Source organism: Phalacrocorax aristotelis, chromosome 4, assembly GCF_949628215.1.
Source record: "Phalacrocorax aristotelis chromosome 4, bGulAri2.1, whole genome shotgun sequence".
In the NCBI taxonomy this organism is placed as follows: Eukaryota; Metazoa; Chordata; class Aves; order Suliformes; family Phalacrocoracidae; genus Phalacrocorax; species Phalacrocorax aristotelis.
Window position 1 is genome coordinate 2,566,622 of NC_134279.1, and position 23,949 is coordinate 2,590,570.

At 48.4% G+C, this 23,949-nt stretch overlaps 1 protein-coding gene across 3 annotated transcripts in view; it reads left to right on the forward strand.

Annotated features, from left to right (window-relative positions):
* The window catches only part of SHROOM3 (shroom family member 3), a 152,898-nt gene that overhangs the window by 121,216 nt on the left and 7,733 nt on the right, over nt 1-23,949 (forward strand). For all 3 annotated transcript variants that reach the window (XM_075090009.1, XM_075090010.1, XM_075090011.1), the window contains 4 exons: nt 9,076-9,207; nt 12,223-15,475; nt 18,541-18,617; nt 22,117-23,037. In XM_075090009.1, coding sequence (XP_074946110.1) covers nt 9,076-9,207; nt 12,223-15,475; nt 18,541-18,617; nt 22,117-23,037 — 4,383 coding nt within the window. The remainder of the gene's footprint in view (nt 1-9,075; nt 9,208-12,222; nt 15,476-18,540; nt 18,618-22,116; nt 23,038-23,949) is intronic.

The window sequence follows — 23,949 nt, forward strand, 5'->3', positions numbered from 1 at the left end:
AACCCCACTTGCCTGTTGATCTAGCAGCAGAACTTCGCAGAAGCTCCAATGTTTAGCATTTCACTTGGCTTAATTTGTCTTTGGATGCAGAGCCAATGTTTTGCTTTACTTTTCCGGCAGTGTCAGAGGCTGTGTCTGCATATCTCAGTTTAACTCGGGCTGAAGCTTTGGTTACAAACAGGAAGTTGCTTTAATGTATAAGAATTTGAGTGTGGGAGGGTATTTCAGACTCAGCGGCCTTTGCTTTGGCCATAGCGCCGGCTGCAATTCCCCTGCTTGTTTACTTTCCGCAGACCCACCCCAGGCGAAGAAGGCGACAGACTGTCAGCAGTCCCAATCGGTTTCTGAAATTTGGGGTGATGAATGAATATCCTTATTCAAAGGGGAAATCCAGAGCTCAGGACCGGTTTCTCAGGTGTTGCATTGAGCATCCATGGAAAAGAGGAGCACTGCACCAGTCTGCAGTTCCCCCTCCCGAGTGTACACTGAACGATTGCTCAGTGAAGCTTGCCTCATTTCCTCCACTGTGCAAAATAAACAAGGCCAGGGTGGTACTGCAGTGCAGCCACGTTACTACAGCTCTACCCATCGGTAAAGGGCAATCTGAGATGAGAAGGAGGGAAGAATTAGGTCTAGAAATCCAGATGCAGGGGTGTCTTTCACCAAAAAAATGTTTATTAACAAAGTAATTAAAAGATTCCCAGAGGGAGAGGACAGGTTTGTTGGCCACTCTGTGGCTTGCATTGTGTTAGAGCACTGCAGATCTGTCATTTCACTTGCCCAGCTGGTGCAAGCCCCAGCGATATACTGAAGGACAGCCACCTATCCCACCCGCTCTCTGCAGGAACAGTGGGAAGGTGAATTCCCAGTTAGGAGTAAATCATGAGTTCACCTGACTAGCTAAAGGTTTAAACTCCCCTTGATGCCCTTTGCCTTTGTTTTTCCCTTGCAGTACCTCAGCAAGCAGTCTGCTTCTGAACAGATCAACCACACACACACACACACACACACACACAAAAAAAAAACAAAAACGTACATATATTCAGTGCGTGCACCTAAGGGACCTTCTTCTTCTCTCCCATTTATCGTTTCTACATTAGCAGTTTGGTGGTGAGTTTATTAGCCTTGCCTGTGATTTGTAGCCCTGTAACTTGGAGGAGGACCCAGCTACTGCCTGAAACGCTTGCCCTGAAAATCCCCTTGGTTACCTGCCGTGACTCATTGTCCACGTTACATTTGGATAATCAGGCTCACAGGGCAGTGTTTCTGCTGCCAGCCACCGAGTTCCTCCTAAGCACTGAACAAGACTAGGAAAACACATTCCTTCCATTGTTTCTAAGTCTCTCCTGTTGCAAGTTGCTGTGTGTTTGATATCAGGGGGTGAAAGAATCTAAGCTATGCTTGTTTTTCTGTCTTTTTAACTAATTTACTGACTGGAGAAGAATGAGGAAAAATTATTTGAATTAATCCTGTTGGGCCAATTCATCAATACAGATAAATCAATGCAGTTCTGTGACTTCTTCAAAGCCATGGGCAGGGGAAGCCACTGTAGGGTCTGGCTGCTGAGATTTTCTGCCCGTGCTCTGAGAGATGATGTGAATGCCTGGAGAAGACAGGAAATAGGGTCCTTCTCGAAGACTGTAAGTCAGATTGCTGTTTCTTTTCCATGTCTGTTCTTTCTTCCTCTTTTTCCTGTGAAGGAAACAGAGTAAAATTGTAGCAAGAGGAAAGTTGTAGAGGATCTTTAATTCAGTACTCTGCAGGTCCTCTTTCAAGCCTACACATGCTCTAAGTACCAGGAAGGAGGCTGTCTTGGCTTCCACATGTCTAAGCCACAGTCCTGTGTGAGCAGCACAGATGGAACAGCGGCAAGCATTATCCTGGCAGCAAGTGCTTTCTTGAAATAGAGATCTGAAACACTTTTTATTTTGCAACTTAAGTCACACTTATCATGTTGCTTGATAATGCTTTCTTTAAAAACGAAAGCTGTCAGAAGATCCCAGTAGGACAAAGTCCTGAATCTAGTAATCAACATGAATGTAGCTTGTATACATCATCTCTCACACTAATAACCAAAGCCCTGCTGTTCCTGTTGAAGCCTGTTGTCTGGTTAGTGTCAGGGAATGTCAGTGGGACCCTTTCTCTGTGTAGGGCAAAGTCCTCAATCTAAATATCATCTGTCAGACATATGCTTGGGCGAAGAGAAAATGAAGCAGCAGCACACAGCCCAGTTCCTAGCTGTGCACTCTGCGGTAGGCCCACGGGGTGATTTTGCCTAAGTCACTTCACCTCTTGAGGCCTTTGTTTCCTTTTCTGGAAAATGGATAAACACCCCTTTCTTGGATAAGACAGCCTAGGGGTTACCAAAGAAATGTGATAACACAGAGGTGTGACGTGCAAGACCAATAATCATTAATAACAATGTTTGACTGTTCCTGAGTTCAACTAAGGAGCGACCGTTGCTCACAGCTGCCATCACCTCTGAGCAATCCCAGCACTTCCTTCTGCAGCCTGGGGTGGAGAGCGTTTCTTTCCAGAGAAGCCATCTTTGGTCTTCTGCAAACTCTGGCAAATTTTGCTGCAGCACTTGACCTTTTCATGTATCCTCAGCCATACACACCTTGTCCCTCACCAGGGGCAGCATGATGAACATTGCTGTGCCCTTGGCCATTCCCACCCACAAAATAATCTTTCTGCACCGTGTTTCTCTGCCTACTTGTGGTGTCAGGGAGAGAAGAGGAGGAAGAGAGACGGTCTGTTTCCCTCGTGTGGAGTTGAGAACGGTAGAAAAAAATCTCTGTGTACATCCACATACGTGGCTGTCACCCCTGCTTTCACACAGGGCTTTCCTTTCCAGTGGTATGGTTTGTCGGGAGTTTGTCCCGAGGAGCTGGCGATGGTAACGGTAGGAAATCTGAGCAGAAACCTCTGATTCTCTGCTTCTTCGCCCCAGAGGGACTTCAGGGAGCTCGGTACCTGTCTCCCAGTTCTGAGTGGCACTCAGGGCCTGGTGTGATGCAACCCAGACATCCCAAGTGATGCTTGTCAAAGGGAAAAAACGAATGGTGTCTGTCGTCAACTGGAAACAACACGCAGGCACGACATCTGCTCTGCCACTGGGAAAGGGCCCAGAGAGACACACAAGGCCAGGCTGATCTGGGGTAGAGCCCTGAACGTGGCTGGGGTATTTTTCTGAAGGATTTTCTTTTTTTTGGTTTAAGATTGAGGCTGCTAAAAACTGTGAGATACTCTGAAGGGATTCCCTGGGTGGAGAGTTGACATCTAGAAGCTGCAGAGATTAACATATTGTGGAAAAGAATTCTCCAGGAACGAGAATATTCACAGATTTCATTTAAGTGTTCTGAAGTGAGGGTTTTTTCAGTGTGTTTTTTACTTAGGAAATGTTCTAATCTCGGGATGAAGAGGGGTGGGGGTTATGACTCTCGCTTTCCTTTATAGGTGAGGAGACACTCTTGCCCAAGATCCACGACATGAAATAACATTTCATACACTTCAGGTCTTTCTAATGAGTCCTCCTCCTTTTTAGGCAAAATTGCGAAGGGACAGCGCTCACTCCAGGTCTCTCCTGCCACATAATTTACCAGAAGGGCTCTGTGAGCCTAAAATGACAGATTCAGTGAAAGACACATCAAGCTGACACCATTATGGTCCGACTTCTTTCTAATTGGCCTCGTCTGTTATGCTTATTTTTAGAACCATGACTGAACCTTAATTAAGAGCGACGTTGCTTTGAGTAGATTGTGGCCTCGCTCTGTCGAAATCCTAATAGGCTTCTGAGTGCTTTAGTTTTTCCTTCATCTCCTGCTTAATAGCTAGGCATAGGGACTGCAGCAGCGTGTTAGGATGTGTGTAGAACGTATCCTTGTGTTGCTAGTGCTCCTTTTAGATGTGGCCATCTTGAAGAGAGGTCCGCACCGGTGAAAATTCAGATCGTTGTTTATGCTCTCTGTTGATGCAGGTACACAGTTGCCCTGGGAGGATACCCATGAATTGCTATGATCAGGATCTCTCCATACAGAAAGAGCCTGCTGCTCCATGCAGCAGGGTGCGGTTCAGGACATACTACCTCTGCCGCATACTTTTTTTTCGTTTAGAAATATCACTAGCTTGAAATCTTAGCCACCTTGAGGATGACATGGTAAGGATGGGTAGCTGCCTTCTTGGCATTCTCCCTTGTGACTCAGTGCCTGGGATCGGATCCACGAGGCACAGTCTTTGCAGTTGGGTCCAAATCTTTCTTCTCTTCTACAGGAGGAGGGTCTCCACTGCAGGGCCCCTGTCCCTTCCCAGGGCTATCCCTTCCATCTCCAGCAACCTCCCACACAGCCACCTGGGCAACATGGCTGCTGGGGGAAACCACATCCACAGGGGCTGTGGTTGTCTGCAATGGCACAGAGTGACCCTCTTGCCCTTAGGTCTCTTCTCTATGCCTTTCCTTTCTTGGTCACGTCAGCGCCCATGTTAACATGCTGACAACAGCTAGTCAAAACCATCCCTGCAGGTCATGGAGAATGTGTCCCGGTGACCACTGCTCCTGCCTGGATCCACAGGTAGATTTTGCTCCCTGGGGAGAGATGCTTTTCTTGAAAGGTTTTGCTGCCTTCATCTTCAGCATTCCCTGTCTCTGCTGAGGATTTTAAAGCTTGCTGGGCAGAGAAAAAATGAGCACAAGGTCAGTGGTAGAAGAAGAATTGTTCACAAATTGTTTCTATTCATCCTAATCCATTCAGGATGATGTGTTTAACAGACGTGAGACTGATGAAAACTTAACTCCCTGCAAGCTCTGTGAGTGTGTTGCAGTAGAAACAGATCAGTTTATTGGGGCATTGATGACTCTGAGTTGCTAATTGATCCGCCACAATATCCCCTCCTTGGCTTTCACTCATTAGCTCTCTAAAAGGCTGAGTTACGTGTTATTGTTGTCTGCAAGGATAAAATTTGGTCTGTGTTTCCCAAAAGAAGGTGCTTTCCCTGTGAAATCTTACACTATGTCTAATCTGTGCAGCCAGTACGTCCCAAGATGTGAAAGACCAGGATATGGCATGTGAGGGGAGGGAAGTGCTTCTTCCTTCCTACTTCTCATCCCAACGTAGAAACCGGTCCCATATATTGGGCGTAACAACAGTCATCCACCTGCGGTTGTTCTCGTCGCAGCAGCGGTGGTCGGTATTGCTGTATCACTGTGCTCCTCAGCCTCAGCCAAAGTGTGCCGCTGGCTGCTGGCAGCCTGGGGGCTGCTGTCGGAAACCTGGAGCAGAGGAGCCTGCAGGGGTTATTTGAATGTCTTCTCCTCATTTTCTTTATTTTTTTCTTTCCCTCTCCTCTCCCCATCCTCCCCACCCCCCCCAAAAAAATGCTGTACTTGGAGGTTTAGGAAAAAGGAAACTTTTATAGGCAAATGTAGAAAAAATGAAAATGGCAATTCGAAGAAGCTAGGTTGTATGCTTTGGTTAAAGATACACAGAAGTATCTGTGTGCTCTTGGAGGACACCGGGCTGGAGCACATTTGAATTGCAAAGCGCTCAGGTTGTACATGTACTCTGGCATCGGTGAGGAACAGTATGTAAAGAATGGAAATTAGACTGAATTCATTGTTCTGAGTGGTTTTAGTTTGTAGCCTCGGGAAAGAGGTAAATCAGCCTGTCAGTTATAATGTGCAGAAAGCTTCAGATGGCTGTTCTTTAGATGCTGATTCATTTGTGGAGTTAGTGCCAAGGTACGTTTAGAATGTCCCATTGCTGTTTTGCATGCAAAGCATAAAAATCATCTACAGAGATTATAGAGAAGAACATGCTCAGCTCTTCCTAATAAGAGAGAGCTACAGAGCTATTAATGGTAAAGGGCCTCAGAAATGTCAGTATGGCCCTCGCAGCCCAGACTGCGTCAAGCCTCTGCCAGACTGCCTTAGAGGAGACTGCTAATGTGCCGCTCACGTTTCTGTCTGAAAATGCTGTGACTAGTATAGCAACAAGGAGCACACAGATAACAGCAGCTGGACAAGATTAAGGACTGTTCATTTCCCTTTGGTTTTCCATTTAATGTGTGAATTTGGCAGTATCTCATATGTAATCAGTGTTACAGCTGCCATGGAGCCTATTTATATGCCAGCATTGCATCAAGGTCCACTGACTTCTCCAGGTATCTTTGCTCTGAGGCGTTTGTCGTGATGCCAGCCTGACCTGGATGCCCAGGTTATCTGATCACTGGAGGTGTCCATGAGGAACCAGCAGTCTCTTTTCCAGCCTTGGCATTTACAACAGAGGGATCGCTTTCTCCATTATCTGAAGAGGAGAATATTTTAGTAATATCGTTGTCTAAACGCATTCACAAGTACGGTACAGGTGCAGCCCTTGAGGAACTAGCATAAAGGATAAGGGGATGAGGTTGTGGTGTTGGTGTTGTTACACTAATTATTACAGTTCTGCATTTTGTGATCCTACAACATCCTGGAATAAAGTGTCAGCTGTTGCTCCTAGTTTTGTTGAAAGCAACTGAGCTACACCAAATTTATACCAGTTAAAGATATAATGATTTATTTGTCTTCACTCAAGTCAGGAATTAGCTGCTGCATTTGCAAGTTTTATCACTTGGCCGGTTTGTCTGGGATGAATCAGGATCTGATGTCGTGGGCTTTACAAAAACAGTTCTGCCCCGCTTGCCAAAAAGAGTTTAATCTTGCACTGGATTTTATTGCTTCCTGAAACTTGTGCTCTGCGGTAAAGCAAGTGTAACCAAAAGCTGTTGCAAAACTGACAGATTAACCATGTTCAGCTCCCCCTCCATCTGTGATGGGAGGTAGCTCTTCTCCTTTAGACACTGTGGCGCTCACTGTCATATTGCACTCCAGTTCCAGTCCTTTTCCCTAATTAGGCAAAATAACTATAAACTAAGCTTATGGAAGTAGTTGATTCAGTGGGGACTGGATTAGGCCCCCTGTTCTCTGCCTTTTGGTTCATGCGTGTTCGCACACACCCTCCATACTTCCATCCTGCCACCTCCTCGGAGATCACCTGCGTGAGTCTGCAACATGAGCTGGAGATCATGTGTACTGCAGAGCTTCCTCTCTTGGCTTAAGCTCGGCTAAGATTCAGTTACCCTTAATCCATGTTTCCAGGATCAGGTGGGTGTGGAAACAATGCAAGGTTATCCTGCACTGAGCTGGTATGGCATGTCTTCTGACTTAAATTCACATCTTCGCTCTCCACGTGTTGTATTATTACAAGAGTGTCAACCAAAAGGGCTTAAAATACCTGCGGCTCCAAAGAATGGCTACACAGCTCCTTGCAGCTTGTTACTGATCAAATCAAGGGATAACATGCTTTGCTTGTGATCATTCAGTGTGCTTTCTCAAGCAAAAAAATAATGCTGGGGGCTCGTACGACTCAAAAGTACAAAGAGAGCCTTTAAATCCCTGCAATGGAAAAGGCAAGAATGCGGGTTATTCTTAATAAACCGTTTGTCAACTTCTCTTCCGGAAGCATTCAGCTTCCTTGTTTCTCTGGGCAAGGAGCTTAACAAAAGAGTCCTGTTTTAAACACACCTACACACATGTAATGGTAAAACGGTGCTCGCTTCAGCTCACCCTCTGTAAACCTCCAGTTCAGCTTTCCTTAAGACGATCCTGTCACAACAGATGTTAAAAGGAAAAGAGTGTCCCTTTTCCTTTTTTCTTTTAGCTGGTGATGAGAGAATGACCTGCACTTCTGAAATCTGTATGGAGAGCCTACGGGTGAAATGGTTCTACCTCTCACTTTGTGCCGGTGCTTTTCCATGTCGTAGAACATCAGCCGGTGCCGGTGTTAGCTTGTGCTAGTAACGGATCTGACCCTAACAATCCTTTTGTACTTTGTACATTTTCCTGTATTGTTTCTTTTCACAATCTCAGGCAGTAGTAGGAGAGTCCTCTTTCGGCGTCTGGTTTACAACTGCAGAGGGCATTTTATTCTATTTACTGACTTATTCAGGCCATGCTGTACTGTGAAATTTTCCATGAGACAAAGCCTTTAAAGGTGTGTCATATTCTCCTCTTGCATTTATGCTTTAGAGGTAGTTGAAGTTGCCTTGCAGGCTGTTGTGTTTGGGACTTCAGTGGTACACAGGTCCAGTGCTGCTCCTCATTCTCACAGGAAGAGTTAGAAACTGTGGATATGAGTGCTAGAGCAGAGGGAGAGATCCCCCATGGAAAGCAGAGGGAGGATTAAGGACACGCCCAATGGCTGGGGTGAAAGAGAGTCTGTGTGGCATGTTCAGGGTACTTGATCGCTAATCCCCTGCTTTGACTTTCCATTGCACCATTATGTGCTTTAAATAAGGTTGTCGGTGTTTTTTTTTTCTCCTAAGAGCCGATGGAGGCCTTCCTTAGCATTGGTGGCTGAAGCAAGCGAAGGCCAGCCGTGCCGTGCCTGGGACGCACCCAGGCTCACATGTTGCAGGGGGACAGCTGGCCGGCTGCAAGGCCCTGGGCGATGCGAAGGATGCACATTGCTGGCACTTGGTTGTCACGTCTCTTCCTGCGTTTTTATCAGCACTGAAGAGGGATCAGAACAGCATTGTGCAGGCTTCCACCCCCTCATGGTATTTGATTCTTTAGACGACTTTGCCAGCCGTCTCTTTAAAATGAAGGGAACCTTTTCAGAAAAGCGCTCCTTCGGCATCCGTAAGAGTCACACGCAGCCTCCCTGTTTGGTGCATCGTGTGGGAGTCCACACGAAGCCCAGCCTGTAAACTGATCCCTGTGAATGGGCCCCCAGGCTCATCCCCGAGGGGTAAGGCTTCTGGCTGGGAGGTAGAGGGGAAGACCCCCCCACATTCAGTGATAACCTGTTCATCTGCCCATGCCTCTTGCCTTGCAAATATGAGGGGGAGCGTGTTGTGTGAATGTCCGGAACGATGCGTGATTACTGCTTGACTCGCTTGGAAGAGACAAGAACATAGCAGTGAAACAGAAGGGAGCACGAGCAATTTTAAATGTGGCTGTTGGTGTTACTTCACATTCATCTTCCTTGGAAGAGCTGGCCTGTTGCTGATGTGCAAAATCCTTCTGTTTTTACCTAGGCGGAGTGAAACTCCAGGCCGACCTCACTCCTGGCATTCGACCAAACTTGCGGAGAACCAACCCGATCCCAGCATGATGCAAATATCTCAGGGTACGCTTGGCACCCCTTGGCATCAGTCCTACCACTCCAGGTAAGCACTACACTGCTGTGGTCCTGTGCTGCATAGGCAGAGATGTAAAGCAGTGTGCGGTTTTGATTTAGTATCATTTGCCCTGTTTTGACATGTCTCCCACAGGTGTAGAAATCAGTGTCCCAAGCTGGCACGCCTCTAAACTGGTCCCCCAGTCCTATGTCCTTTCTTGTTTCCAGTGTCGTGCTGGCTTCAGGAAGGCTCTGCCTCATGCCCAGGGATGTGTCTTGATGGTACTGACTACAAGATCAGGGCCTAAATCTAGAGTACAGGAGTGAAGGAAAGGGACAAAAGATGTGGTGGAAAATTGTTACCAGTCACCTCCATATAGCTGGACAGGTTTACAAAAGCCAGGGTTAGGATTAGAGTTAGGAAGGCTTTGGTTCCTTTTCGGTTACCCAGATAAAGTGGCCGTGTTTCCTCCTTTGAGTGCTCTCTCTCTGAGGTGATTAACTGCTAGGAAATTAATTGCTTTAAAAATCCCCCTTCCTACGAAGGTGGGAGCCCACTGTCAGGATATTAATGCATCTTTCTGTTGATCTGGATGCAGGAGCTGGAGTCCTGCTCTGCATCCCGTGGACTGCCCTCATGTAGAAACACAGCATGATTGTTTCCCCAAAGGAAAAGAAATCCAAAGTCAAAATTAACCTACTAAAAAAAAGTAAGAAAATGGTATAGGTAGCAGGGCAACTGTGCCCATCAGCGTAACTGAGCTGCTGTCAGGGGTAGCTGACAGTAGTGCATCACCGACAATGCTCCCAGGGCGAGTTCACCAAGGGATTTCCTGGTTTTGGCAATCGTTTTCTGCAGGGGTCAGCTTTATCATAACTGTATGTGCATGGCTGGTTCTCTAAGAAGTTAGTACAGTGGTTTGTCAGTGCCCAAAAGACTAAACTAGTAACTTCAGTGCTGTGAAAAGAAGGTGGTATGAGGCGCCTCGGGTTTTGGCTGTGGACAGTGGCTGAGGCAGATTGGAAGAAGTGATGCGGTCCCAACAAGCTGGGGCTGTTCCTGTGAGGCCACACAGTGTGGTGAGTGTGGGGAGGAGAGCTGCCTATGGCAGGCATACCTCTCAGGTACCCTGAGCGGCCCTGAAAGGTTCTTGGTGGTAAGCCCTGGGGCTGCTTGAGAGGGGACAAGTTCAAATTCTGCCCTTGGAAGATTTTCCCTGGAAAGGCAGGAGGGTTTCAGGAGCAGGAAAACTTATAGCCACTGGGATTTAAGCATCATTTCTTCTACAGGCAAGACTGAGCCTTGGAAGAGGGGAGGAAAAAGAATACAGAGCATTAAAAAAGTGAGGAGATGGCTGCAGAAAAAAATGTATGTTTGTCTCTGGCCTTCGGCACAGATAACTCTGCAGCATATTTATTTCCCACCGAGGGGCTTTGCTTCCCAGCCACAGGTTCTGGCAGAGCCTTTGGCAGTGCAGCTCTCTCTCCTAAGTGCTTGAACAGGAGCACGGGGAACATCTAGTGGCCAGCTGGCCAGGGCTGCGCTGGGCATTGCCAGGGAGATATTTATTTTAAACTAAAAGAGAGTGGTGCATTTAAATGAGTAAACCAGCCTTATCCTGAGATTTGCCATATCTTTTTCCACCTGTCTCTGTGTTTGTCTGCATCTCTCTGCAGAACTGTTGCTTTCTCCCCTCACAAGCACGCTTTCTTCTGCCTTTCCTTGTCCTTAGCAGCCTTCTCCCCCGTCTGTCTTTTGGGCTTGTGGGTGTTAATCCAGCAGGGTGGAAGTGACTGCGGTGGGATATGATCTGCAGCAAGCTTTAGGCTCTCCAGCAGACGCTTGTTAGGGAGGGGGCTGTTACCAAATGCAGGTGCTGCCTCCTTGACTCCCAGGGTTGCTGTGCATCCCCAGCTCCTCTGCTGCATGGAGCAGGTTTGGTTTTGTTATCCCAGTGGAGATAGGAGAAATGGAGCTTGTCTTTCCCTGTACCAGCTGAGGCTGCAGCTTGCACCCTGGCAAACCCAGCTTCTCTCCATTCCTGCTTCCAGCTCTGAGCCTTGCCTTGCCACCCTTCGTGTCTTTCCTTACCTGGCACTTTCCTGTGGCTCTGCCAGGACAGCACATGTAGCTGCACGGGGAACTACAGAAAGCAATATATCAGGGAGGGGAGCTGGGATCAGAGGGAAGGAAAGTGAAATCCTCAGGCTACACTCCCCAGTCCTCGCTGTATTTGCTTTGGTCCGGGAGGAGAGACTAGTCAGGGGAAACTCCACATAAATTTTGATATCCTCATGTGACGTGTAAAAAGAACTGTGACTGGCACAAGGAGCTTCCTTCCCACTGACAGAAAGATCTCTGAATATCCTTCTTTTTGAACACATCTCTGGCGGCCACGAGTCCTCTTTTGACACAAGTGTATCTCAGAGCAGGTGCCAAGGTGTGCCTGCACCTGCTGAGCTACATGAGGAGGCGGCTGTGAAGACTTCCTGGGGCATCCTCAAACCATTTCTATTGTTGCACCCCCACTTGCCTCCATGCACAAACACATGCATCTCTTCTCTGTCTTGTCGGTTTAGTTTTCTCGCAGCAAACAAACTATCCTTGGGACAGCTGAATTTCCAGGAAGCCTGCCAGGGCATAGCCTTCATCTCCATAAAAAGAAATGAAATGGGAAAAAAAGAAAGAGATTAGATTCCCCCCAGAATGCCTCTTGTGCTTCTCTCTTCCTCCTTGGTGGCGTCGGCGCTCATTCAGCTTTCCAAGTGCTTTGGATGGGTTTGATGGGTGGGGTTGATCCTCCCTGGCTCCAGAGATGCACTGTCTTTCTGTCTGCATTTCCCTCCCACCCTTCTGTGGTAAATAACAGCCATGTGTTGCAATGTCAAGCAGTTCCTCTTTGTGAACTGGGATGACTGCAAACAGGGGATGGAGTAAGGCCCAAATATGGGTTTTCATCTGCACTTCTCAAAACTAAACATCTTGCTTCTGAGCTCACTTATAAGTTGTTGTGCCTCTCCTCTGCTGACAGTGGGTTTTGACTCTTCTCTCGCACTTCCCCAGCTCCTCAACCAGCGATCTCTCTGGCTACGAGCATGGCTATCTGAGGAGAAGTCCTGACCAGTACAGTTCCCGGGGCAGCATGGAGAGCTTGGACCACTCCTCCCCTGGCTACCACCCTTGTCACCTGTCCCCAGCCAAATCCACCAACAGCATCGACCAACTCTCCCACCTCCACAGCAAGAGAGACTCTGCCTACAGCTCCTTCTCCACCAACTCTAGCATCCCCGAGTATCCCGCTCCTCCATTCAGCAAGGAGCACTCCTGCTCCACAGACAGCATGCAGTCCCGAGGCGGCCTGCAGGAGGGGATGAGGCAAGCTGACATCAGGTATGTCAAGACAGTCTACGACGCCCAGCGGGGGATCTCCGAAGAGTATGAGGTGAAGTCCTCCACCTTGCTTCCAAGCTGCGAGGCCCGGGCCTCGCTGGACGCTTACAGCCACGGCAGACTCCACGGCTTCAGCCGGCACAACGCAGCTCCCTCCTGGGCGCAGCTGGGCCAGGGCTCCTCAGACATCAAGAGCCCGCCCCCCAAGGGACCTCCCTTGCCTCCCACTCGCAGCGACAGCTATGCAGCCATCAGGCATCACGAGAGGCCCAGCTCATGCGCTGGCCTTGATCTGAACAAGCCTGGTCGAACCCAGCCAAAAGGGACCTGGCCTCCATTTGTCAGCACACTATCCCAGGGACCACTGCTGAAAACCTCCTTCGGAGAAGGGCATCTGCACACCGTGGTGGAGAAGAGCCCGGAGAGCAGCCCCACAGTGAAGCCCAAGCAGAGCTATTCCCAGCCAGCCCAGCCAGGGCAGCCCCTGCTGCCTACTGGTGTCTACCCAGTACCTTCCCCAGAGCCTCACTACGCCCAGGTGCCCCAGCCTTCTGCAAGCAATAATGGGATGCTTTATCCAGCTCTGGCCAAAGAAAGTGGGTACTCTCCACCTCTTCCAGTCTCTTACGACAAGGCCGTAGCCAGCAGCACCCTGGGCTTTGATGAGAATGGAAACCAAAGCACTACAACCAGATCAAACATCTTCTACCAGCCCCCAGCAGCTGAGAGAAAGCATGATGCCACAGTAAAACTTCTCCAGCAAAAGTCCCCTAGCACGGCAGGCCTGGAAGTCTGCCTGACCATGTCGAGAAAGGAGGAGTTGTTACCCCCTTACAAGGTAGCACACAGCAACCGAGAGATCTCAAGTACTGCACAGACCTCCAAACAAAGTCTTCAAGGCCCACAGCCCCAGCCGAGGGATGCCAGTGAGAGAAAAACCCATTACCAACCCAAAGAGGAGTGGACTGCTGAATCCCAGGAGGACAAAAATGGCAACACACAGATAAGCAAGAAAAACGCTGCTGCTTACCACCAGTGGGGTCACAGCAAGGCCAAGCAGTATGGCTTCTCCTCTTCGCAGAACATCCCAGAGAGCTCCAGGAGGCAAAGCAGCTCCGAGCTAAAAGAGATGCAACTAGGCGAGGGTTATTCCAACACCAAACTCTCCTTCTTGAACAGCAGTGGTAAAGAGGAGAAGGATCACAGGGGACAGGGCCACAAACAGTGGAGTGATGTGGATGCACAGGCCTTTGCAAGGCAGGAGGAGGAGGGCACGAGTGTGACTCCGTTCCATGTCGCCGAGCCAAAGTGCGAAGAGCCACCTTCTCCACAGCACCCAGAGACCTCTGATTTTGGGAGGAGCCGGCTCAGCTCTAGCAGCACCCAAAGCTTTCCCTATGGCAAACCAGATGCCGGCAAGCCCCGCTGCTCCGTGCTGGAGAAGGTCTGCAAGTTTGAGCAGCGAGAGCAAAGCACTCACCGGCCCCAGAGTTCTGGTGTTCCCAGCTTCGGCCAGCACTACGGGCTGAGCAGGGCGAGCCAGCCCTCCAGCACGAGGTGCTCTCTGCACAGCCTGGAGGACATGCGGAACAAGCTCCACGAGCCCGGCCAGCTGCCTAGTGAGCCGGGTAGGGTCTCCAGCCCCTCCATCAGGAACGGGAAGCTGGAAGAGGCTGACTGGCGCCCCATAGAGCTGCAGATGGTGGCTTCGGTGAAGCAGGCAAGACCCAGCGAATACTACAGCCTGTGTCCTGAAAATGAGGTGCAAATAAGGTCGGCTCAGCTACCGAGGAGTAAAAGCACATTCCAGCTGGGAGGTGAGCCTGAGAAGGAGATCCTCTGGAAGGATAATGTCCAGGATGCCCATGGGTCACAGCTGGACACACCATTTAACAGGGCCTACAGGAACAGCATTAAAGATGCTCAGTCCAGGGTGCTGAGGGCCACATCCTTCCGTCGTATCAGCCCCCCATTCGGGGGCACACCCAAGAGGATGACCCAGAGGCCCGCCTCAGCCCACGTGGGCATAAGGAGCATAGCAGCATCTCCCCACACCCCGAAGGAGAGGCACAGCGTCACACCGACAGAAGGCTCCACCCTGGACTACGCCAAGACACAGCATATCTTGCGCATTGGGGGCCGAAAGCGGCTGACAGCAGAGCAGAAGAAGCGGTCTTACTCAGAGCCGGAGAAGATGAACGAGGTGGGCATCTCTGATGGGGAGCCGTCGCCGTTCTCCTTCCAGAAGAAAGGCATCCATTTCATCTTCCCGGAGAATACGGTGGCTGACCGGCGTAAGATCTTCGAAAGGGACGGCAAAGCGTCTTCCACAGCTAGCCTTTCCAAGCCGGAGCTCAAACAACTCCAGCAGAACGCCCTCGCCGACTACATTGAGCGCAAAACAGGGAGACGGCCGTCCTCACAAGATGTCGGACTGCTGAGAGAGCGCTCCCACAGTTCCTTCCTACAAGCAGGTGGCCCAGACAGCCAGAGCCTTTCCTCCGCCTCCAGCATGAATTCCCTCCAGGACCAGAACCTTTACCGCCGGAGAGAGTCTGTAGAGCGGATATCTAAGACAGGGCGAATATCTTCTACCCTTCCTCCTGGGCTGATGGGCTGCTTTGACATGAGTGGAGATGAGAAGAAAGGACACCAGGACAGCTCGGTCATGAGCCGACTGAAAACAGAGAGGTGCCGGGATTACAGAGCCAAAACGGAGCTCACCAAAGGCACACAGACAGACCTTCTGGGCGTGCAGGGCCAGCCTCGCTATGGGAAGCAGGAGAAGGTCTTTGAAACACCCTCCACCACCAGGAAATCTGGGAAATCGGTGTCTGTGGAAGACTTGCTCGATAGGTACGATAATCAGATGGTCCCTGTGCATACACGCTCCAGATCGTCTCCCACAGCGGATAAGAAACACCAGGTATGTGGAAACCAGGTCACACATGCAGGCAAACAAGGCTCTACGAACCAGGGAAAGCGGGGGGATGTCAGAGGATGGGCCGATGTTCAGTCGTGGCAATTACTTCGTTGGTTAGAGAGAGAGGTCAAATGCATGGTGAGATGGAGACAGTTGATTGTGTTTAAGTCACCAGGATGCTGTTTTAAATGCTTGCTGGTAGGGTACTGCTTTTGTTCAGCCCTCTTACTGCTGGGGCTACTTCAGGGGTTTCAGAGATGCTGGGATTTCAGCACATATGCTGGTAGCATGCGTGTGTTCTTGCTGCTCCTGACATCCCATCTGGGGTGTCCTGTTCTTACCTGCCAGCATTACCAGAGAAGCACAATCGCCTTTCTGATGGGGTCTATCATTAAGGTGGTGATACTCTGTTGCTGCTGTTCTGCCTTAGCCACTTTCCTGGTACAAAGCAGAGCAGATTAAAAGCTGCTTGAAATTGCCCTGGCTCCCACTGTGCCTGACAGTGCTGGGAAATGCTCGGCGGAGGCACTGCCAAGTAACCGTTCTGTTTTGCCTCCAGCCCTGGAGGGAAACATTGCAGAGAAAACTTAGTGGAGACCCTGGCCGCTCGTTCCATGTCCCCTGCTTGGTGGTTGGGAACATTGCATTGATGTCACAAATGGGGAATTTGACTGACTCTGATGCTGGTAAATAGTAGAAACAGGCTAAATTCTTAAAGAATGACAGCCCAGGCCAGCTCTTCAGCTGGCCAAAATCTGTTCACACCTATTTAGGTAACTGCAACCAGTTGAGCTGCACAGATCTGCAGCAGTGGTGGGTCTGCTGCCCCATCCCCGTTTCCACGCCAGGAGAGGGAGGAAACAACCAAAATGTATGGACAGGCTCCTCGCTCCAAATAGTCTGAGTGTCCGGACAGTCTCACATATTTACGGGGCAGCTGAGATCCAGGACATCTCCTTCTGCTTTTGCACTTGCTGCTGGCCCAGAACAGATTATCTAGGTGCCGTGAAGTGGTACTGAGTCAAGTAACGTAAAGGAGGCTCTGGGCAGCGTCTTGGAAACAGGCCAAACCAAGGTGCAGGGGAAGGAGCCATCCTCCCAAACTCATTGTGTGCTTCATTCTAAATGTCCTCCCTCGACAGACCTCAGATCCCACGCTACATTTCAAAATAGAATTTAAAAAGCAGCTTGTGCATATCAAGTGACTGGAATGCATTTCCATACCAGTGCTATCTCATCCCGTCATCAGTATTTTTCCACATCAGCGAGGCATCAGGGTCACCTGTGCAATTTTGTCACACTTGCGGATCACAAAGCCTTGCATTCAGGAGGACAGTCCTTAAGAAAGTTAGGGCGAAGGCCAAGCTACAGCTCTTCCTCTGCTTCCCAGAACAGTCAGAGCAGCAACAAAAACAGGCATCCAGAAAGAGAAAAATCACTAAAATGTACTTTTAAATGACAGGTCAGACAACGAGCAACCCTAGCTCATTTTTACCCAGGCCCCTCTCTTGGGCATATAGGGTGGTTCTTAAGACCTTTATTTCCCCCGTTGGCTCATTTTTAATCTTGCATACATTCATCAGCCAAGCCAGAGTTTCTGCCTGTTGGAAGCTAACTCGAGGAAGACGATGAACAGCAGTGCAGACCTGCTCGCAGGGTCGTAGTTCAAGTGTAGAAGAGGGGAGAGCCCTTACCGCTGTTGCCCAGCGTGATTTAGCTGTATCCACTTCTGGAATGAGGATTTAGTCCCATAGGCAGCAAGGCCCTTGTGAAAATCCTGTTCTTAAATCCTAATTCAAGAAAGCATGTTTGACTTCAAATATATACACCAATCCGTAAGTGTCTGTTTGAAAGGGAAGTATACGTTTAAGTGCTCTCTTAATTAGGTTTGTTTCTGATCTGCCTCCAATATAAAACCACAGCTATAAAAGTAGGGGACAAAGCCAAAGCAACAGGGTGATTTTTTGTTTGGGGTTTTGATTTTTTTTTTTTGCCTTTTCAGACTTCTTGTGGGAAATATTTCCAGTTTAGCAGCAGACTTCTGTGCCTCGCTGTATGTTTTTCAGGGCATTATGTACAGCGTCTAATGTTCCTTTCAGGCTGCATATAAATCACATTGCGATGTCACTGTAGGGACTTGTTTAAAGATATAAAGAAATTGATAGCCATGTGGAATTATTAGCTCTCAGGCTTGAGAATGCATTCTCAGCCTTCCTTCCTCTCTGCTTTTTTAGTCTGTCTCAGCTGCGTATTTCCCAGCTCCTAAACTCCTAAATCAAGATCTGCGCTTACCCTCCCTCTGCAGCAACACTGACCAAAAAAGTCAATTACTAAGGGTATGGGGAAGGGGGGCACTGAAATGCTCTCTGCTGGAAAGATCGTACGGGAGAAAATACCAACCTCTTCAAAAGCAGGCTTAGCATTTGCTTTCAAGTCTCATAATAATCTGGTGTCCTATGGTGGGAGAGAGTCAGATTCACAAATGTATTTCAGCTGCAAAATTTCTCTGGTTTTAGCTGACGTAAATACCTAAAAAGATGGTACTTCCTGCGCTTTGGTTTTCAAAAGAACCAAGTGCCGGATTTTATGGTGTTTTTCAGCACCTCTGCCTTTGGCTGGAGTTTCCAACCTTTGTGGCGTTCAGCAGCTCTGCAGCCTTTCAGCCTTGTTCTGCTACTGGGCTTGGGCCCAGATTGTTCACTGTTTAGCTTCACAGGTTGAGGCTGCTTCAGTGATGTCTCAGCTTCTTGCTTGCACGTCAAACAGAGGTGAACACCCAGGTCCCACTGATACCGATTAGCATGTTTTTAGAAGAGGCAAGGACTTGCTGAGGGATTTTAAAAAAACATTTCTCTGAATGAGTCTGCCTGTTGGTCCACAATCCATCCTGAAAAAGGCAGACAGGTCCTCTAAGCAGGGGTAGGATGCTGGAGGGTGGTATGCCATGCTAGAGTTTTCCTCCCATCTTTATATGGCACATGCTGTGCTCTCTTCTTACTAGGAAACATTGGTGCTTTGTTATTTTGTTTTGCTTTCTGCTCGCTGCTAATACTGCCTTTGCACTCCAGGACCTGCTGAGAAGGGAGAGCAGTGAATTTGGCCCCAGGGTGAGAGATCCTTTCTATGTGGTCAGCGCAGGAGCCAGGTAGGTATATGTTAATGTCCCCTTTGCCACTGCAGGATCAGCTCTCGCCATCCTGCTGCCAGCAGCAGTTGTCATACATTGTCTATGCGAACGGATGGATCGTGACAAGCTAGAGACAACATCTGCACGGACACATTTCTGGGTGTGCTGTGCCCAGCAGAGTTAGGAGGAGAAACTTACTGTGAGCTTTTTTTTTTCACTGTAGACATTAATTCACTATCAAGTCCTCCTCATGTCATCTTGGAGCATGTTTCTGCAGCAAATTTCCAATTACTTTCCAAAATGTGTTTGATCTGCTGTTAAAACTCACGTCCAGATGCTATAATAACTGAAGAATTCTGAAGGAAAAAATACCTTGATGTCCCACTCTGTCTGGTTTTCTCCAGCCCAGGGTGCTGCCTCCCCCAAAACCCAGTGAACATTTGTGTAGAATAAAACCAGGAGGTTTCATTTATCTTGCTGAACTGGGAGCTTGCGTTTAGGCTGCTTTCCTTTGTGCAGGCAGGATATTTTGCTCAGCAACAGGGGCGAGAGAAATGTTTTTAAAAATAGAAAAGTATAATCATAAAACTCATAATATTAGGACTTATGTAACTATCCACTTAGCAGTGCATTTTTTTGAAGTTAACTAGAAGTGAAGTTGATCTTGCTGTATTTACATTTAAATAATAAGTAGATGCTTGCCCTAAGCTCTGAGTGCCCGAACAGCTAACTCATATTACAGTAAAAACCATCAAGAGGAACTAGAAGAATTATTCACAGAGGAGCTCTGTTTCTCACAAAGTTGCAGTAAATGTCATCCCACTCTGTTGCCGCGGTGGGAGTTAACACTGCTGTCTCCAAAGGTTTCACCATGCAGCTCTGGGTCAGGGAGTGACAGCTAGAAGTAGAGGAAGGCTCCTAGCTGCATCTTCCGTCTGACTGGCTGGCCATTTTTGCCCCTAAGATAACACAAATGTTGTTTTAGAGGGACTCAGTCTGCCTTCAGGCACATCCTTTTAATGATTATTTAAAACATACCCGTTTATTTTGATTTGGAATAACTTCTTCCATTTTTTTCCTAAGAGAACAATACAGCTGGTTTAATTCATCCTGCCTCCCCCTTTCTTCTAGAGACGGTATTTCATCATTCTTCTCAATAACTACTTGCTGCTTCCTTTTTCTTCCCCTCCAACCTATTTTCCAAGTAACGGGATTGAACACCCAGACTGAAAACAAGTTTATTGGGGCACGAATGTAGGTTTCTCATTTTCATGCTTCACTGCACAAAGATTATTGGTATTAACTTAACAGTTTTATGATGTTTCTGCTGCGTAGGCATCCTGCCTGCTCTGCGAGCACATTTATTCTGGGAGATATGGTGTGGCTTTCCCTTCTTGATCAGAACTGGATTTCCCAAAAGATAGAACAAAAGGATGGGAGAAGACAGGAAAAAGCCCTTGGCTCTGAGGACGCAGGGTCTCACTACAAAGGCTGCAAATCACTCCCTACGAGCCTCAGCTGCTGAGTGATTTTTCTTATGTTACTGCACCTGAAATGACCTGAAGGAGGATGGGCATGAGTTTTGGAAGCCACAGGGCTCTGATCATGCACTGCTGAAGCTAGTAGAAGTTTTACATTTAATTCTCAGTGAGATTGAGATCTGAATCCTCTGCAGACTGAAAGGGACAGGTAGAGCAGGACCTTACTCATGTCCCAACAATTCACAGAAGCGAGTTCCACTATTAGAATGCTGTTGAACATTCCCCTGCCCCAGGGTGAGTACTTCACAGTCTGGGTCATATGGGATTATTGTAGCATCTTTAGTCCATCCCTTAAGAGACGGAGTCTTTGTCTGCCCTGTGATTGCCAGCCCAAAAGAGCTGGTTTTCTAGCCAGTCCTCTCACATCTAACAATCACCATCCTATCGCTGTCTGCAGCACACTCCTTGCATAGGCCCTTCAGGGAAGGCAATAACAGGCAGCAAGAATTATGCTTCTAGGTTTCCTTGGGACACAGCTGCTTAATGTGCTGGAGGGGAGACAGGACCATCCCAACCACCTCTCTAGCTCAAGAGGGAAACTGTCAAATGGTGAAATTATGGAAGCCCTGGTCAGCAATCGCTTGGTCCAGTCACACGTGCTCTGTGACTCACGCTCCGTGCTCTTACGCTGCTCCCCAGGCGTCATACAATAGCTGTCCCGTAAGCACTGTTGGGAAGGGTTGTTGCTTCCACAGTAGGAGAGATCTTTCAATTAGAGAATTATCATCTGGTGCTTCCGACAAACACTGAGCATCTGAAAAAAATACACTTTGCTACTGTCCAGGAACCACAGACAATACCAAGAGCAGGCTGTCTGGGACATTTCCCTACCCCCAGGCAAAGGTTGCCAAATTCTATTCTCAGTTATACCAGAGTAAAGCCAGAATGACCCATGTCTTTGACAGAGTTATTCTTAATTTGTACCAGTACCTCTGAGAGCAAATTTGGGGCCCGAGCCTCAAACATCACAGATCGGTAGTGTTGGATTATTTGAACAATGCATCTCAAGAACAGAAAATATATTGGCAGTAGAGCTTTATTGTATTTTATGGTTTTACGGTATGGCCTCATGTTTTTAGGCCATCTTCTCTTGCATCTTCTAGCGCTATTACTATTGTTCATTTTGTTTTCCAGCTAAACAGCCATACAGGCAAGTAGGTTTGGCTATGTATTCTGAGCAGGATCCGCACTTCAAAGGCCCAACACTGTTTCTCAAACTCACATGAGAACATCTTACAAGACCTGGAAGGAATAATTTAATCTGCTGGCTTTGCAGCCTTAACATCTGTTTGCAGCTGAAGTGCATTGGCTTTGGGTTTTGTAACACCTGCCTAGCTGACTGGAACTGTTTTTTCTAACAGGATTCCAAGGTTGTAAGAGCTTTTTTAGTATTTTTTTTCTCCGCAGTCAAAATAGTGCATTTTTTGGCCTCAGTTTGTTCTCAGAGACAGTTGAATCATTTCGATGGCACCTTTCTGAAAGGAGCAGATAACGTTATGGGAATTTTTGGCCCATAAAGCTGAAATTCTCAAAATTATCAGCAATTGAGAATGGAGTTGATGGTAGATAATGCCAAGTAATCTTTCTTACATCAGCTGCTACTAGCCCCACCTGTAACAAACAAAATTCAAAGCAAAGCTGGAAAGGAAAGCAGGCACTTAGGTTTTCCTAAAATTTTTTCTATTATGTTATCACTGTGGTGCTTGCTACATGTGTGCACATGTGTCTGTGATCTAGCATACACTGAAAATGATGGGATATGGTGAGTAGGAATGGATCTGGCTCCGTGTCCCTAGTATTAGTAGACTGGATTTTACTACTAGTTTCAAAGCGCAACTGCACCTCACCTAGTCAGCAGGCACTGACCCAGGCTTCTGATATGGTCGCATAATTTGCTCACTAAGGAGGTGCACAATAGCTTTTCTTGCTCATTGGTTAATTATTAATCTTATTGTGGTCTGTCTTTTGGTTTTTAGGTCTTTCAGCAAGAAAGAAAGAAGCCAGTCAGAAAAAATGTTCCCAAGTTATTATCCCCATCCTCACCACAGCAGTGAGGTTGTCACCAGCTCCACCACACTGACCGAGAGCCACAAGCTCTCAGAACTTTCCAGGCCAGATAGCAGGACTTCTGCATTTGTCCCATCCCCAACAGAGGCAAGGAGTCACTACCCTGAGCAAAAGCAAGGGTTCAAACCTTTGTTCCTTAACCTTACTCCTTCTGGATCTGGCCAGGCCTCCCCTAATATGCCCACACAGACTCCCTCAGACTTCCAGAGTGCAGGTGATGGCCAGGCTCTGAGACAGCACCATGCCAAACGAGATGCTGTTCCCGCTGAGGGCAACGGTAACATTCAGGCGCAGCCTTTGGATGCTGTCCAGGACAGATCCCCTGAGACTCCCACGGAAGAAATGATGTGGAGAAGGAAAGCTGGGCTGCTTCACAGATCCCTCCCACCCAAAGTGGTGTGGGGTCATTCAGTCAAAGACAACAGCCACCCGAGGGCTGTGGTGTCTCCTCCAGCGTCCGGACCTAAGTTCTTCCAGAGGTGGCAGTCCCTGCCGACACAGAGCAGCTCTTCTTCTGACCCAGAGATTCCTTCTCCCCAGGGGACAACCCATCTCCGGATCTCAGAGTCAGGCCTGCAGCTCACACCCTCCCCATTGCTGCAGGATGATGAAGACGACGAGGTGTTTGTTATGCCTTCCCAGCCCGGTGTCGGCGTCGTTGCTCCACCCTTCTCACCCCCACTGCCATCCCATCCTCTTCCTGAGCTGAGCTCTTGCGCTTCTGCAAACAGCACGGAGGAATTCCCACCTCCTCCCCCACCGGTGGTGCTTGAGGGGAATGGGGCAGCTGGAGACAAATCCACCAGGCTCACAGAGGAGGCCAAAGTGAGGTAAGGGAGGGCTGTAGTGCAGCGTCTCAGGCATTGTAGGGCCATATACAGTAAGATATGCGGGGCTCCAGGCAAATGTGACTGACCTCCGCAGCTCCACGTGCCGCGATCACCCACCCACAGCTGCTAGCTGAGCAGAAAGCTTGCAGAGGAGCTTATATGGAGCATTATATGTTATAATGGGAGAGGGACAGACAGACAGACTCGCTGCTGCTAGGCTTTGCTGGCTGCCAAGAGCATTGTCAAATGAGGTGGCCAGGGCAGGGCACAAAGCAAGAAGGCAAAAAGCTTTGCGTCCCATCAGCAGATGCACTGACAGGTCTTGGTAAGCAAGGCAAAGGGTGTTACAGGTGCAAAACTATCCTGGTCTCGTTCTCCCTGCAGTTACCGTAGGGATTGCAGTGGGGTTGCTTCTCACTCACTCCAAGAAGAATAGTTAAAATGGCTGCTGACTCCTTCCAGTTACTGGTTTTTGAGAGAGAAAAATATTAAAATCCATGCCGGTTTTTCCAAACAGTTAAGAGTTTCCCAGAATACATTTTAGACCTGGCACAAAATAATGCTGTTATGAAACAGTGACCATCTGCCAAGAAGTGACAACACAAATATGTCACAGTAACACTGTATAGTGATTTTTTCCCCAAAGGATAGGACTTTGGGCTAGGTGCCCAGCTGCTTCAACTCAGCACAGCTTCCCTTGCTCCCAAGGAGCTGCTCTGATTTCCATCCGGGAAGAATGTGGCCAGGGCTGTGGTAGTGATGGGCTTTTCCAACATGAAAAGAACAAATGAGAATAGGCTGCTCAGGATGGTACTGCCAGGCGGTGAGACTCAATGTCCCCAGCTGAAAACAAACTGGCTTGTCACCCACTAGTTCCTTCTGTGCCGGAATGACAAACGAGCAGTGTCCAGA